The 16,924-nt window shown below is 48.4% G+C and overlaps 1 protein-coding gene across 3 annotated transcripts in view; it reads right to left on the bottom strand.

Annotated features, from left to right (window-relative positions):
- Window positions 1-16,924, bottom strand: part of TAF8 (TATA-box binding protein associated factor 8) — a 129,115-nt gene that overhangs the window by 30,151 nt on the left and 82,040 nt on the right. For all 3 annotated transcript variants that reach the window (XM_063955087.1, XM_063955088.1, XM_063955089.1), the window contains 4 exons: window positions 12,922-13,020; window positions 12,781-12,843; window positions 12,120-12,244; window positions 11,839-11,986 (listed from right to left, as the gene is read on the bottom strand). In XM_063955087.1, the coding sequence (XP_063811157.1) occupies window positions 11,839-11,986; window positions 12,120-12,244; window positions 12,781-12,843; window positions 12,922-13,020 (435 nt within the window). The remainder of the gene's footprint in view (window positions 1-11,838; window positions 11,987-12,119; window positions 12,245-12,780; window positions 12,844-12,921; window positions 13,021-16,924) is intronic.

The raw sequence follows: 16,924 nt of genomic DNA, 5'->3' as shown, positions 1-16,924 counted from the left end.
ATACCCTCCTGCTTTCTATCAGCAGGATCCTTACGGGCGGCCATCTCATGAGAGGGTAGAGCCCTTGTTCTTACAAGCGTGTGAGCGCCTTATCCCCCCTAGGGGGTGTTTCCCAATGCATCCTAACCTCTGGCGGGAAAGGGTATGCAGCCAATACTTTTTAAGAAATTATTAATTGTTATCGGGGGGAAACCCACGCATCATCACACACCTCATTTTATTTCTCAGATTCAGGAAAACTACATGTAGTTTTTCCCTCACCGAACATAATACCCCTTTTTTGGTGGTACTCGTATTATCAGAAATGTATAAAAACATTTTCCATTGTCTCAATCATGTAACGTGTGGCCCTACTGGAAATCACGGTTGTCTCTTCACCGTCGACACAGGAGTCAGTATCCGTGTCGGCGTCTGTATCTGCCATCTGAGGTAACGGCCGCTTTAGAGCCCCTGACGGCCTATGAGACGTCTGGACAGGCACAAGCTGAGTAGCCGGCTGTCTCATGTCAACCACTGTTTTTTTATATAGAGCTGACACTGTCACGTAATTTTCAACAGTACATCCACTCAGGTGTCGACCCCCTAGGGGGTGACATCACTGTTACAGACACTCTGCTCCGTCTCCACATCATTTTTCTCCTCATACATGTCGACACAAACGTACCGACACACAGCACACACACAGGGAATGCTCTGATAGAGGACAGGACCCCACTAGCCCTTTGGGGAGACAGAGGGAGAGTATGCCAGCACACACCAGAGCGCTATATATATACAGGGATAACCTTATATAAGTGTTTTTCCCCTTATAGCTGCTGTATGTTTTAAAACTGCGCCTAATTAGTGCCCCCCTCTCTTTTTTTAACCCTTTCTGTCTGCAGGGAAGAGCCAGGGAGCTTCCCTCCAACTGAGCTGTGAGGGAAAATGGCGCCAGTGTGCTGAGGAGATAGGCTCCGCCCCCTTTTCGGCGGCCTTATCTCCCGGTATTTTGTATATTCTGGCAGGGGTTAAATGCATCCATATAGTCCAGGAGCTATATGTGATGCATTTTTTGCCATGTAAGGTATTTCTGTAATGTTTTATTGCGTCTCAGGGCGCCCCCCCCCAGCGCCCTGCACCCTCAGTGACCGGAGTATGAAGTGTGCGGAGAGCAATGGCGCACAGCTGCAGTGCTGTGCGCTACCTTATTGAAGACAGGAACGTCTTCTGCCGACGATTTTCCCGGACCTCTTCGCTCTTCTGGCTCTGTAAGGGGGCCGGCGGCGCGGCTCCGGGACCCATCCAGGCTGGACCTGTGATCGTCCCTCTGGAGCTAATGTCCAGTAGCCAAGAAGCCCAATCCACTCTGCACGCAGGTGAGTTCGCTTCTTCTCCCCTTAGTCCCTCGATGCAGTGAGCCTGTTGCCAGCAGGTCTCACTGAAAATAACAAACCTAAACTAAAACTTTCACTAAGAAGCTCAGGAGAGCCCCTAGTGTGCACCCTTCTCGTCGGGCACAGAAATCTAACTGAGGCTTGGAGGAGGGTCATAGGGGGAGGAGCCAGTGCACACCAGTTAGTCCTAAAGCATTCTTTAGATGTGCCCAGTCTCCTGCGGAGCCGCTATTCCCCATGGTCCTTACGGAGTCCCCAGCATCCACTTAGGACGTTAGAGAAATACTATTTTCTCATACGTCCTAGAGGATGTGGGGGTAACATCAAGAACCATGGGGTTATACCAAAGCTCTAGAACGGGCGGGAGAGTGCGGATGACTCTGCAGAACCGATTGACCAAAGTTGAGGTCATCATCGGCCAAGGTGGCAAACCCATAAAAAAATAGCCAAACAGTTTACTAAACAGCTGCTCGGCAAAGTTGCTATGCCGAGATCCCCCGGTTCACCGGCCCGGATGAGCCCACCTGTCCAACAGAATGGGCCATCACGTATTTCGGTAACGGCAATCATGCCGTGGGATGAGCAAGCTGAATCATACCACAGATCCAACGCGTAATGGTCTGCATGGAAGCAGAGCACCCAATCTTGTTGGGAGCCAACCAGACAACAGAGCCTGTGTTCCTAGACGGAGCCGTCTTGGCGACATGCATTTTCAGAACTCTGACCTCCTGCAGAGACTTTTGACTCAGCAAAGGCGTCAGTAGCCACAGGCACCACAATAGGTTGGTACATGTGGAAGAAAACAACCACCGTCGGTAGGAAGTGTTGACGAGTTTCCAATTCTGCTCTATCTTCATGAGAGATCAAATAAGGTCTCCTGTGAGACCAGGTCTCTAAGTCAGACACTCGCCTTGCGCATGCCAAGGCCAACCTGACGACCACTTTCCAAGTGATGAATGTCAACTCCACCTTCTGTAAAAGTACAAACCAATGTGATTGAAGGAACTGCAACCCACGCTAAGATTCCATGGTGCCACCGGGGCACAAATGGAGGTTGGATGTGCAATACGCCTTTCACGAAAGCCTGAACTTCTGGAAAGGAGGCCAATTTTTGAAATCTGTACTTATAATTGAGCCCAACTTTAGGCCCTCATCCACACCAGCTTGTAGAAAATGGAGAAAACGTTCTAGCTGAAATTCTTCCGTAGAAGGCTTCTTGGATTTACATCAAGACTCATATATTCTCCAAACTCTGTGGTAACGTTTAGACGTTACTCCTTTCCTAGACTGAAGAAGTGTGGGAAAGACTTTACTGGGAACACTCTTTCAGGCTAGGAATCCGGCATTCAACCGCCAATCCTTCAAACGCAGCCGCGGTAAAACTTGATACACGCACGGCCTTCGCTGCAACAGATCCTCTCGTAGATGAAGAGGCCCGGGATCTCCTATGAGTAATTCCCGAAGATCTGGATACCAAGCCCTCCTTGGCCAGTCTGGAACAATGAGGATCACCTGAACCTTTGTTCTTCCTATGATCTTCAGCCCTTTTGGAAAGAGTGGAAGCGGAGGGAATACATACACCGACTGAAACACCCATGGTGTCACTAGTGCGTCCACTGCTATTGCTTGGGGTTCCCTTGACCTGGAACCATATCTCTGAAGTTTCTTGTTGAGGCAAGACACCATCATGTCTATTTGAGGAATTCCCCAAAGACTTGTCACTTCTGCAAAGACCTCTTGATGCAGACCTCACTCTGCTGGATGGAGATCGTGTAAAACTGATAGTATTCATTCAGTAGGGCGAACTGCAGATAGGCCTGATGAGGAGGCCAAATGGGGATATGGAGGTAAGCGTCCTTCATATCCAGGGACACTAGGAATTCCTGTTGCTCCAGGCCCGCTATCGCTGCTCTCAAAGTTTCCATCTTGAATTTGAAAACCTTCAGGTAAGGATTCAAGGACTTCAGATTCAGAATGGGTCTCACAGACCAGTCTGGTTTTGGTACTGCGAACAGATGAAGTAGTAACCTTGTCCTTGTTGTTGCAGGGGTACTGGAACAATAACCTGGGACTGGACCAAATTGTTTATAGCCAGTAGTAGCGTACCACGCATATTTTCCAAAGCTGGTAAGCCTGATTTGAAAAATCGTTGGGGAGGAGCACCGTCGAACTCCAGCTTGTAACCCTGAGAGATAAGGTCCCTTACCCAAGCATCTTGGCAGGAACAGTCCCAGATGTGGCTGTAGTGACGTAACTGAGCTCCCACCACGAGATACCCTCGGGGTGAGTGGGCACCGTCATGCTGAAGTCTTTGTGGAAGCAGAACTGGTGCTCTGTTCCTGGGAGCCAGTAACGGATGGCTTCTTAGGCTTACCTCTGGTGCCTCTAGCCGCATTGGAGGCCTCCCTGGCCCGAGACCGAAATCTGGAGGACCGAAAGGACTGAGTAGACGGGCCCGGGTAGGTACTACTAGCAGGCGGAGCAACCAAAGTGAGAAACGTGGATTTCCCAGCAGTAGATTTTGGTTGATCCATACATCCAAATTCACTTCCAAAGAGCCAGTCACCTGTGAAGGGAAGAGATTCCACATTACGTTTGGAGTCAGCATCAGCAATCCACTGACGCAACCATATGGCTCTGCGCGCAGACACAGCCATAGCCGTAGTCCTAGCATTAATATTGGCAATCTCTTTAAGGGAGTCACAGAGGAACCTAGCCAAGTCCTGAATGTGTTTTAGGAAAGTTACAGTAGTAACTATGGTCATATCACCCTTCCTGAATTTGAGTAGCCCAGGAATGAATTGCATGTGTCATCCAGCAACCTGCAATGACCGGTCTTTGAGCTACACCTGCAGCAGTGTATATAAATTTCAGAGTGGTCTCAATTTTCCTATCTGCCGGGTCCCTTACCGTAAAGGAGCCCGGAGCAGGAAGTACCGCCTTTTTAGAATGGCGAGAGACTGAGACGTCTACTGCTGGAGATTCTTCCCAGAATTTCCTGCTTTCAGGGGCAAAGGAGAATGTATGCAAAAACAGTTTGGACACCTGATATTTTTTTATCTGGATTTTTCCAGGCTATTTTATATAAATCATCCAACTTCTAGGAGTCAGGAAAATAAGATTTTACTCACCGGTAAATCTATTTCTCGTAGTCCGTAGTGGATGCTGGGACTCCGTAAGGACCATGGGGATTAGCGGCTCCGCAGGAGACTGGGCACAACTAAAGAAAGCTTTAGGACTACCTGGTGTGCACTGGCTCCTCCCACTAAGACCCTCCTCCAGACCTCAGTTAGGATACTGTGCCCGGAAGAGCTGACACAATAAGGAAGGATTTTGAATCCCGGGTAAGACTCATACCAGCCACACCAATCACACCGTATAACTCGTGATACTATACCCAGTTAACAGTATGAAATATAACGGAGCCTCTCAACAGATGGCTCAACAATAACCCTTTAGTTAGGCAATAACTCTATACAAGTATTGCAGACAATCCGCACTTGGGATGGGCGCCCAGCATCCACTACGGACTACGAGAAATAGATTTACCGGTGAGTAAAATCTTATTTTCTCTGACGTCCTAAGTGGATGCTGGGACTCCGTAAGGACCATGGGGATTATACCAAAGCTCCCAAACGGGCGGGAGAGTGCAGATGACTCTGCAGCACCGAATGAGCAAACTCTAGGTCCTCCTCAGCCAGGGTATCAAACTTGTAGACTCTTGCAAAAGTGTTTGAACCCGACCAAGTAACAGCTCGGCAAAATTGTAAAGCCGAGAGCCCTCGGGCAGCCGCCCAAGAAGAGCCCCTTTCCTCGTGGAATGGGCTTTTACAGATTTAGGGTGCCGCAGTCCAGCCGCAGAATGTGCAAGTTGAATCGTGCTACAGATCCAGTGAGCAACCGTCTGCTTAGAAGCAGGAGCACCCAGCTTGTTGGGTGCATACAGGAGAAATAGCGAGTCAGTTTTCCTGACTCCAGCTGTCCTGGAAACATATACTTTTCAGGGCCCTGACTACATCCAGTAACTTGGAATCCTCCAAGTCCCAAGTAGCCGCAGGCACCACAATAGGTTGGTTCACATGAAAAACTGATACCACCGTAGGAAGGAATTGGGAACGAGTCCTCAATTCCGCCTTATCCATATAAAAAACAGATAAAGGCTTTTGTATGATAAAGCCGCCAATTCTGATACACGCCTGGCCGACGCCAATGCCCACAGAATGACCACTTTCCACGTGAGGTATTATAACTCCACGGATTTAAGTGGCTCAACCCAATGCGACTTCAGGAAATCCAACACCACGTTGAGATCCCATGGTGCCACTGGAGGCACAAACGGGGGCTGACTATGCAGCACTCCCTTAGCAAAAGTCTGAACTTCAGGCAGTGAAGCCAGTTCAATTTTGGAAGAAAATTGATAGAGCCGAAATCTGGACCTTAATGGAACCCAATTTTAGGCCCATAGTCACCTCTGACTGTAGGAAGTGCAGAAATCGACCTAGCTGAAATTTCTCCTTTGGGGCCTTCCTGGCCTCACAGTACGCAACATATTTTTGCCATATGCGGTGATAATGGTTTGCGTTCAGTTCTTTCCTAGCTTTAAATAGCGTAGGGATAACTTCCTCCGGAATTCCCTTTTCCTTCAGGATCCGGCGTTCAACCGCCATGCCGTCAACGCAGCCGCGGTATGTCTTGAAACAGACAGGCCCCCTGCTGCAGCAGGTCCTGTCTGAGCGGCAGAGGCCATAGGTCCTCTGAGATCATTTCTTGGAGTTCTGGTTACCAAGCTCTTCTTGGCCAACCCGGAACAATGAGTATAGTTCTTACTCCTCTCCTTCTTATTATTCTCATTACCCTGGGTAAGAGAGGCAGAGAAGGGAACACATACACCGACTGGTACACCCACGGTGTTACCAGAGCGTCCACAGCTATCGCCTGAGGGTCCTTGACCTGGCGCAATATCTTTGTAACTTTTAGTTGAGGAGGGACGCCATCATGTCCACCTGTGGCCTTTCCCAACGATGTACAATCACTTGGAAGACTTCTGGATGAAGTCCCCACTCTCCCGGGTGGAGGTCGTGTCTTCTGAGAAAGTCTGCTTCTCAGTTGTCCACTCCGGGAATGAACACTGCTGACAGTGCTAACACATGATTTTCCGCCCATCGGAGAATCCTTGCGGCTTCTGCCATCGCCATCCTGCTTCCTGTGCCGCCCTGTCGGTTTACATGAGCGACCGCCGTAACGTGTAACGTGTGGCCCTACTGGAAGTCACATTTGTCTCTTCACCGTCGACACTGGAGTCAGTATCCGTGTCGGCGTCTATATCTGCCATCTGAGGTAACGGGCGCTTTAGAGCCCCTGACGGCCTATGAGACGTCTGGACAGGCACAAGCTGAGTAGCCGGCTGTCTCATGTCAACCACTGTCTTTTATACAGAGCTGACACTGTCACGTAATTCCTTCCAACAGTTCATCCACTCAGGTGTCGACCCCCTAGGGGGTGTTGAAGCAGGGGTCTAGCCTGACTTAGGGCATTGTAAATGGCCCTCAGTTCCAGAATATTTATGTGTAGGGAAGTCTCCTGACTTTTCCATAGCCTTGGAAGTTCCTTCCCTGTGTGACTGCCCCCCAGCCTCAAAGGCTGGCATCCGTGGTCACCAGGACCCAGTCCTGTATGCCGAATCTGCGGCCCCCTAGAAGATGAGCACTCTGCAGCCACCACAACAGCGACACCCTGACCCTTGGAGACAGGGTTATCAGGCGATGCATCTGAAGATGCGACCCGGACCACTTGTCCAAAAGATCCCACTGGAAAATCCTTGCATGGGACTTGGCGAATGGAATTTCTTCGTAAGAAGCTACCATCTTTCCCAGGGCTCGCGTGCATTGATGCACCGACACCTGTATACGTATTAGGAGGTCTCTCTCTAGAGATAACAACTCCTTGGACTTCTCCTCCGGGAGAAAAACTTTTTATCCTGTTCTGTGTCCAGAATGATACCCAGGAACAGTAGACGCGTCGTAGGAACCAGCTGCGACTTTGGAATATTCAGAAACCAGCCGTGCTGTTGTAGCACTTCCCGAGATAGTGCTAGTCCGACGAACAACTGCTCCCTGGACTTCGCCTTTATAAGGAGATCGTCCAAGTACGGGATAATTATTTCGGCCATTACCTTGGTAAATACCTCGGTGCCGGGGACAGACCAACGGCAACGTCTGGAATTGGTAATGACAATCCTGTACCACAATATTGAGGTACTCCTGGTGAAGAGGGTAAATAGGGACATGCAGGTAATCATCCTTGATGTCCAGTGATACCATGAAATTCTCCAGGCTTGCAATAATCGCCCTGATCGATTCCATTTTGAACTTGAACCTTCGTATATAAGTGTTCAAGGCTTTCCATTTTAGAATGGGTCTCACCGAACCGTCTGGTTTCGGTACCACAACATTTTGGAATAGTAACCCCGGCCTTGTTGAAGGAGGGGTACCTTTATTTCACCCGTTGGAAGTACAGCTTGTGAATTGCCGCCAGTACTACCTTTCTCCGAGGGCAGCAGGCAAGGCTGATGGGAGGTAACGGCGAGGGGGAGTCGCCTCGAACTCCAGCCTGTATCCCTGTGATACCATTTGCAGAACCTAGAGATCCACCTGTGGGCAAGCCCACTGGTCCCTGAAGTTCCCGAGACGCGCCCCTACCGCACCTGTCTCCACCTGTGGAGCCCCCGCGTCATGCGGTGGACTCAGAGGAAGCGGGGGAAGATTTTTGATCCTGGGAACTGGCTGCTGGTGCAGCTTTTTTCCTTCTTCCCTTGTCTCTATGCAGAAAGGAAGCGCCCTTGACCCGCTTGCTTTTCTGAAGCCGAAAGGACTGTACCTGAAAATACGGTGCTTTCTTAGGCTGTGAGGAAACCTGAGGTAAAAATTTTTTTTTTCTTTTTATTCCCAGCTGTTGCTGTGGATACGAGGTCCCAGAGACCATCCCCAAACAATTCCTCACCCTTATAAGGCAGAAACTCCATGTGCCTTTTACAGGCAGCATCACCTGTCCACTGCCGGGTTTCTAATACCCTCCTGGCAGAATGGACATTGCATTAATTCTGGATGCCAGCCGGCAAATATCCCTCTGTGCATCCTTTATATATAAGACAACGTCTTAAATATGCTCAATGTTAGCAAAATATTATCCCTGTCTTAGCGTATTAATATTATCTGACAGGGTATCAGACCACGCTGCAGCAGCACTATTTATGCTGAGGCAATTGCAGGTTTCAGTATATAACCTGAGTGTGTAAATACAGACTTCAGGATCGCCTCCTGCTTTTTATCAGCAGGTTCCTTCAAGGTGGCCGTATCCTAAGACGGCAGTGCCACCTTTTGACAAACGTGTGAGCGCCTTATCCACCCTAAGGGATATCTCCCAACGTGACCTAACCTCTGGCGGGAAAGGGTACGCCATCAGTAACTTTTTAGAAATTACCAGTTTCTTATCGGGGGAAACCACGCTTCTTTACACACTTCATTCATTCATCTGATGGGGGAACAAAACACTGGCTGCTTTTTCTCCCCAAAAATAAAACCCCTTTTATGTGGTACTTGGGTTCATGTCAGAAAATGCTTAACACATTTTTCATTGCCGAGATCATGTAACGGATGTTCCTAGTGGATTGTGTATATGTCTCAACCTCGTCGACACTGGAGTCAGACTCCGTGTCGACATCTGTGTCTGCCATCTGAGGTAACGGGCGTTTTTTGAGCCCCTGATGGCCTTTGAGACGCCTGGGCAGGTGCGGGCTGAGAAGCCGGCTGTCCCACAGCTGTTACGTCATCCAGCCTTTTATGTAAGGAGTTGACACTGTCGGTTAATACCTTCCACCTATCCATCCACTCTGGTGTCGGCCCCACAGGGGGCGACATCCCATTTATCGGCCTCTGCTCCGCCTCCACGTAACCTTCCTCATCCAACATGTCGACACAGCCGTACCGACACACCGCACACACACAGGGAATGCTCTGACTGAGGACAGGACCCCACAAAGTCCTTTGGGGAGACCGAGAGAGAGTATGCCAGCACACACCAGAGCGCTATATAATGCAGGGATTAACACTATAACTGAGTGATTTTTCCCCAAATAGCTGCTTGGATACATATATTGCGCCTAAATTTAGTGCCCCCCCTCTCTTTTTAACCCTTTGAGCCTGAAAACTACAGGGGAGAGCCTGGGGAGCTGTCTTCCAGCTGCACTGTGAAGAGAAAATGGCGCCAGTGTGCTGAGGGAGAAGCCCCGCCCCTTTTTCGGCGGACTTTCTCCCGCTTTTTCTGGAATACTGGCAGGGGTAATTTTACATCTATATAGCCTCTAGGACTATATATGATGTAGATTTGCCAGCCAAGGTGTCATATAATTGCCCTCAGGGCGCCCCCCCCAGCGCCCTGCACCCATCAGTGACCGGAGTGTGAGGTGTACATGAGGAGCAATGGCGCACCGCTGCAGTGCTGTGCGCTACCTTGGTGAAGACCGAAGTCTTCTGCCGCCGATTTTCCGGACTCTTCATGCTTCTGGCTCTGTAAGGGGGACGGCGGCGCGGCTCCGGGAACGAACACCAAGGTCGGGTCCTGCGGTCGATCCCTCTGGAGCTAATGGATCCCTCAGTAGCCTAAGAAGCCCAAACTACCACCTGTTAGGTAGGTTCGCTTCTTCTCCCCTTAGTCCCTCGCTGCAGTGAGTCTGTTGCCAGCAGATCTCACTGTAAAATAAAAAACCTAAATATACTTTCTTTCTAGGAGCTCAGGAGAGCCCCTAGTGTGCATCCAGCTCAGCCGGGCACAAGAATTTAACTGAGGTCTGGAGGAGGGTCTTAGTGGGAGGAGCCAGTGCACACCACGTAGTCCTAAAGCTTTCTTTAGTTGTGCCCAGTCTCCTGCGGAGCCGCTAATCCCCATGGTCCTTACGGAGTCCCAGCATCCACTTAGGACGTCAGAGAAATGTGACTCAGTTTGTCTTGTGGGAGGAAAAATAATTGCTGATTATTAGCATCCTCCAGGGGGAGCTTTAACACATCCCAAATAGCCAATATGAGGGGTTCAATACCCTGTGTAGGGGTGGAGTCCCCGCTTATGGGGTCCACATCATCCCCATCATCCAGTAGCTGATAGAAGAGAAGGTAAAGCACATTTTTGTGCACCTGTAGTGCCACTGCTTGTTGCAGTTACTTATTGGCATTTGCAGTGAATTGAGATGACATATCAGACATCATTGTTTTGATAGCCCCCATCGAGGAGGTCTCTGGACTCTCCTCCACATTGTTATCAGCATTTTGTGATGACTGACTCCACTGCTCACATGATATTGAGCCAGATGAGCTATGGGAAAATCTAGGATTACACACACTACATTACTTCTGTTTTACCATTATGAAGAAGAAAAACAAGTATAATACACATACAACACAGCCTGAAATACAATACAAGCCTGCACTATTGCATGTGAGAGGAGACACAGGAGAGAGGACACCAGCGCACCGCACCCAATGGTGCACAGCCCCAGTGAGGCTGTCAGCGTTTCACATATACATATAAACAGTGAGACGGTCTAATGAAAAATCCCTCAGAGGGATGATATTTGTGCACAATACAGCGGCTCTCCCCCTCTACACCCGGTACCAGTGATCCAGCGTGTGACCGTTATGGAGGAGCTGTGTGAGGCTGCTGCTTATGCAGAGGAAGGTGCCAAAAAGCCGCTGGGCCCGCTCTGATGTAGCTCCGCCCCCCCCGCTATGGCGCTGGAGCTAATATCTAATCTTTATACATGTCTCCTAAGTGTTTGTAGCCTCACATAAATACTTGGTACAAGGTATTTAGCCAGTCTCACGCAGGGGCCACAGCGGGTCCCCCCAGGAGGGACCCGTACACCTCACCCACTCTTCTGCCGCACCGTGTACCAGGGTCCCTGGAGCGTACTCACCACCGATGATCACCTTCAGGCAGCGTTAGGGCTGTGCGGCATGCTGCGGCTGCGACAGCCAAGGCGCCATGCCCCGCTGAACAAACAGCCCCTCAGCGGGGAAGCGGCTCTGCACCTCAAGAGGCCGGTGACCGCCCGCCCGCCCCCCCCCCCCCCCCCCCCCCACCCGCCATGGTGCAGGTATGCTGATGCCCAAACAGCACACCGAACGAAAGGTTTAAAAGAAATTGAAGAAAAAAAAAAAACTCTGGAGCTTGCAGAGTGTGCATCCTCTCCTGAGGGCACTTTTTTCTAAACTGACCTGTAGGAGGAGGTATAGAGGGGAGGAGCCTGCACACCCAGTTGAAGAAATTTAAAGTGCACTGGCTCCTTTGGACCCGTCTATACCCCATCGTACTAATCTGTCCCCAAAATCCCTTATGGATGCTGGAGAAAATAATAGAACAAGTACGCCTGAATAGCCTTTATAACCAGTCAGTATGGTTACAGTTATTCTCTTACATGGGAAAGTGCTGGTGTCATCTCTGAAAAGACTCTGAGTCTCGCCTGTCTTAGCCATAAAACGAGTAAGCGCTCTCTCCACGTCTCTACGCTGAGATGCTGCTTTCTCCCGCAGGACTTGATAATCACCAACTGGCTCTCGACACGTCTTGAAAAATAATGAGTAGGTGAATTAGTTTAAACACCATTCCAAGATGTAAATGACCATATTATTATGATAAATAAACACAATCTCCTCTTAATATCTGAGAGAGAGGCTTTAATGTCCCAATTATTCTCACCGGAGTCTTAATGTACGTGTGGGGATCTGGAAATTCTGGCAGGTGGCTAGGAATGTGTGGCGGATGGGGCTTGTTCTGCCCTGCACTCAATGCTTTTGGGACTACTGGATGATTGGTCACAGGGGCTGAGAGAAAAGAAACACATCTTATACAGGCACAGGAGCAGAAAAATATTCACATGACTTAAGTACGTGTCAGGAAAACAGTACATTTGTGTATGGATATCTTTTTGTCATCTAATTAATCTTAAATTACACATCAAGATTATATTGATTTGCATTGTTTCCAATATTTGTGAATTTTTCCGAACTGGCCTTACAAATCAAGAAGTGTTGTATTTTCTTAATTGTTTTTCCATTTATCAACAACAAAAAAGTACTTGTGTGAGACAAAAAGGCATCTGACATTTTAATGCCGTTTACAAAATGATAGCACACACGTGTTTGGATGTTAGGTGTAGGATCAACAATTTCCTCTGCACATTCATTTCTATATATCTTTGTAAAGATCTCCATGTTTAAAAAACAAGATGAAATCACGTAAACTACAATTTAAAGAAAAAATTCCTAAAATGTCAATATATTGTGAAATCTGATCTTGTGTTATTATATAAACACTTGTAAGTATGGATGCATTTAAATACTTAAAGAAACACACTTACGTGCTGTTATCACCATCCTCTGAGAACGCTTGGCGTATGCCGGCAACGTATCCACATTAAATCCTGCAATCATTGGTAAAGAGTCACTATAAAATTAAAATATTGCAAGATCAAATAATTAACTAGTTTAAGTCCACCCACCAATTTCTACTAGGGTCACTACAATGTCTGGCAGTGTGGGCTGTGTACGTGCCGTGTGTTCACAGTAGGATTTTGCGCTGCGTCCAATCTCTGTCAGATCTGTTATTGGAAAATATAACAGAGCAACAAGTGAGTACTAAACTACAATAGTGTTAATTATTTTTAATTTGACATATACACGTGCATTATAAACAATACAATACTATAGTATAATAAGTGTAAATAACTTGATGTTCACAACTCCCTTACAGATTGACAACAGATAGAATGAAGATCACTAATCTGGGTGGTCATTCTGAGTTGTTCGCTCTTTGCCGATTTTCGCTATGCTGCGATTTGTTGCTAAATGCGCATGGTACGCAGGGCGCATGCGCTTAGTTATTTAACTAAAAACTTAGCAGTTTTGCTGTTGTTCGTGCAGCGCTTTTCAGTCACACTGCTGATCGGTGAGTGATTGACAGGAAAGGGGCGTTTCTGGGTGGTAACTGAGCGTTTTCCAAGAGTGTGCTAAAAAACGCAGGCGTGTCAGGGAAAAACGCGGGAGTGTCTGGAGAAATGGGGGAGTGGCAGGCCGAATGCAGGGCGAGTTTGTGACGTCAAACCAGGAACTAAATGGACCGAGCTGATCGCAATCTAGGAGTAGGTCTGGAGCTACTCAGAAACTGCAAGAAAATATTTAGTAGCAATTCTGCTACTCTTTCATTCGCTACTCTGCTAAGATACACACCCAGAGGGCGGCGGCCTAGCGTTTGCAATGCTGCTAAAAGCAGCTAGCGAGCGAATAACTCGGAATGAGGGCCCTGGTCTATTCAATGCAAAAAACATATGGAGGAGCAAGTAAAATTTTTGTTCCGCAGATGGGTATTAGTCCTGAGTGGTAGAATGTAACAATAACTTACCTTTGCGTAACCATTGATATATCTGTGCTTAAAGTTTAGTACATTCAAAGGAAAATAAACCTTGAGCAGGAAAATAAAGTCAACTAGGACAGGGGAATAGTATGAACAGGATGTTGTTGAAGGTGGTGGACTATGAAGAAGAAAAAGGATTACGAAAATGAAGGAGTAGGACAATGGACATGGAGGAAGACGGAGGAGGAGAAAAAAATATGAATTTAATACCTACCAGTAATTCCTTTTCTCCTAGTTCGTAAATTGATACTGGGGTCTTGTACTTTAGAACCATGGGGTATAGATCAGGTCCACTGGAGCCTGACACTTTAAAAACCTTTAGTGTGTGTATGTGTGTGCTGGCTCCAACCCTCTATGCCCATCCTACCAGACTCAGTCTAGGAAAATTGTGCCCGAGGAGACAGACATAATATGAGAGAAGAAACATTACAACAGCAGTGAGGCAACAAGCCAACACACAACCACAAACTAAAAGGAGGGCGCTAACCAGAACAGAGGATAGCAACACCAACCTAACCAGGATAGCACAGCTATCCCAACAACATAATGGGACCGTAACGCCGCTCCAACCAAACACACAGGTAAGCAGGAACGAAGCACTGAGGCGGGCGCCCAATGGGGGTCATTCCGAGTTGATCGCTAGCTGCCGTTGTTTGCTGCATAGCGATCAGTGTAAAAACCGGCTAATTTGCGCATGCACCATAATGCACACGCGCGACGTATGGGTACAAAGAGCTTTGTGGTTTTGCACAGGTTCTAGCAACGTTTTTAGTCGTACTGTCGGCCGCAAGAAGATTGACAGGAAGGGGGCGTTTCTGGGTGGCAACTGACCATTTTCAGGGAGTGTTTGGAAAAACGCAGGGGTGCCAGGGAAAACGCAGGCGTGGCTGGGCGAACGCTGGGCGGGAGTGTGACGTCAAAAGCCATCCTTCCAACGTTAGAATCAACGCACACGAAGAGTAAGTCCAGGGCTGGTCTTGTTTTGCACAAAATGTTTTTGCAGTCGCTCTACTGCACAAGCCTTCACACTTCTGCAAAGCGAAAATACACTCCCCGGTGGGCGGCGACAACGCATTTGCACGGCTGCTAGCAAGCTAACAACTCGGAATAACCCCCAGTATCCACTACGGACTAGGAGAAAAGGAATTACCGGTAGGTGTTAAATTCCTATTTTCTCTTATGTCCTAGTGGATACTGGGGTCTTGTACTTTAGTACCATGGGGAAGTCCCAAAGCTCCCAAACGGGTGGGAGAGCGCTGAGACCCCCGTAAAACCGCCTGACCAAACTGAAGGTCATCCTTGGCCAAGGTATCGAACCTACAGAATTTAACAAACATGTTCGAACCAGAGCAAGGTGCAGCTCGGCACAATTGTAGGGCCGATACACCCCAGGCAGTCGCCCAGGAAGACCCCACCAAACTCGTCGAGTGGGCCTGAATAGACGCCGACAAGGCAGAACCGCCGACGTATATGCCTGTTGAATGGTCGACCTGAGCCAGCGAGCAATAGATTGCTTAAAAGCCAGCCGACCAATCTTGGAGGCATCATAAAGGAAAAACAGCGAGTCAGATTTCCGATGACGGGCCGTCCTTTTGACATAAATCTTCAGAGCCTTGACCACATCCAAGGACTCAGGACCAACAGAAGCATCAGACAATACTGGAACCACAATAGGTTGATTCACATGAAAAGCTGACCCCACTTTCGTCAAAAACTGAGCATGGGTCCTAAGTTCCACCCTGTCTTCATGAAATATCAAATAAGGGCTCTTACAGGATAAGGCCCCCAATTCAGAGACACGTCTGGCAGACGCCAATGCCAATAACATCACCGTCTTCCAGGTGAGAAATTTTAACTCCACCCTATGTACGGGTTCAAACCAGTCCGATTGGAGAAAGGACAGAACCACATTGATGTCCCAAAGAGCCGTGGGAGGTACAAAGGGCGGTTGCATATGAAGAACTCCCTTTAGGAAGGTCTGTACTTCTGGTAACAAAGCAAGCTGTTTCTGGGAGAAACTATAGAGTGCAGAAATCTTGACTTTGATAGACCCATATCCACTCCCGCTTGCAGGAAAAGTAGAAAACGACCAATTCTTAATTCCATTTTTCTACCTTCACATCAGGAAACATATTTTTTCCAAATATGATGATGATGTTTTGACGTAACCATCTTCCTGGCCTGAACAATGGTGGAAATAACCTGGAGGGAAGACCCTTTCTTGCTACTGAAGAATCTCTCTCTCAACTTCCAAGCTGTCAAACGTAGCCGCTTTAAGTCTGGATAGACTAATGGACTTTGTTGAAGAAGATCCTTTTGGAGCGGTAGAGGCCAAGGATCCTCCAGAGCCAAGGTTAGGAGGTCCGAGTACCACACTCGTCGAGGCCAATCCAGGGCAATTAGAATTGCTTGAACGCTTTCCCTTCGTAGTCTTTTTAGAACCCTTGGGATTAGCGGTAGGAGGGAACAGGTACACAAACTGGAACGTTTAAGGTGTCGTCAGCGCATCCACTGCTACAGCCTGCGGAACCCTCATTCTGGAACAGTAATGGCCTAGCTTCTTGTTGAGACAAGAAGCCATCAGATCTATCTGCGGACTGCCCCAGCGGTAAATTAACTGTTGAAACACCTGGGGATGTACGCCCCATTCCCCCGGATGAAGGTCGTGCCTACTGAAGAAGTCTGCTTCCCAGTTGTCCACTCCTGGAATGAATATGGCTGAGATGGCTCTTGCGTTGGCCTCCGCCCAGAGGAGGATTTTTTACACTTCTCGCATCGCCGCTCTGCTTTTTGTTCCCCCCTTGTCGGTTTATGTACGCCACCGCCGTGGCATTGTCCGACTGAACCTGGATTGCCTGATCCTTCAGGAGATGAGAAGCTCGCAGAAGAGCATTGTAAATTGCCCTGAGATACAGGATGTTTATCGGCAGAGCAGATTCCTGTCTTGACCATATCCCCTGGAACTGGGCCCCTTGGGTCACAGCCCCCCAACCCAGGAGGATGGCATCCGTTTTCAGAAGAATCCACAAGTGGATATTGAAACTCCTGCCCTCTACTAGGTGAGGAGCTTGTAGCCACCATAATAGAGAAAA

This window comes from Pseudophryne corroboree, chromosome 2 (assembly GCF_028390025.1).
Source record: "Pseudophryne corroboree isolate aPseCor3 chromosome 2, aPseCor3.hap2, whole genome shotgun sequence".
Taxonomy (NCBI): Eukaryota; Metazoa; Chordata; class Amphibia; order Anura; family Myobatrachidae; genus Pseudophryne; species Pseudophryne corroboree.
This window is presented reverse-complemented; position numbering and strand designations above follow the sequence as displayed.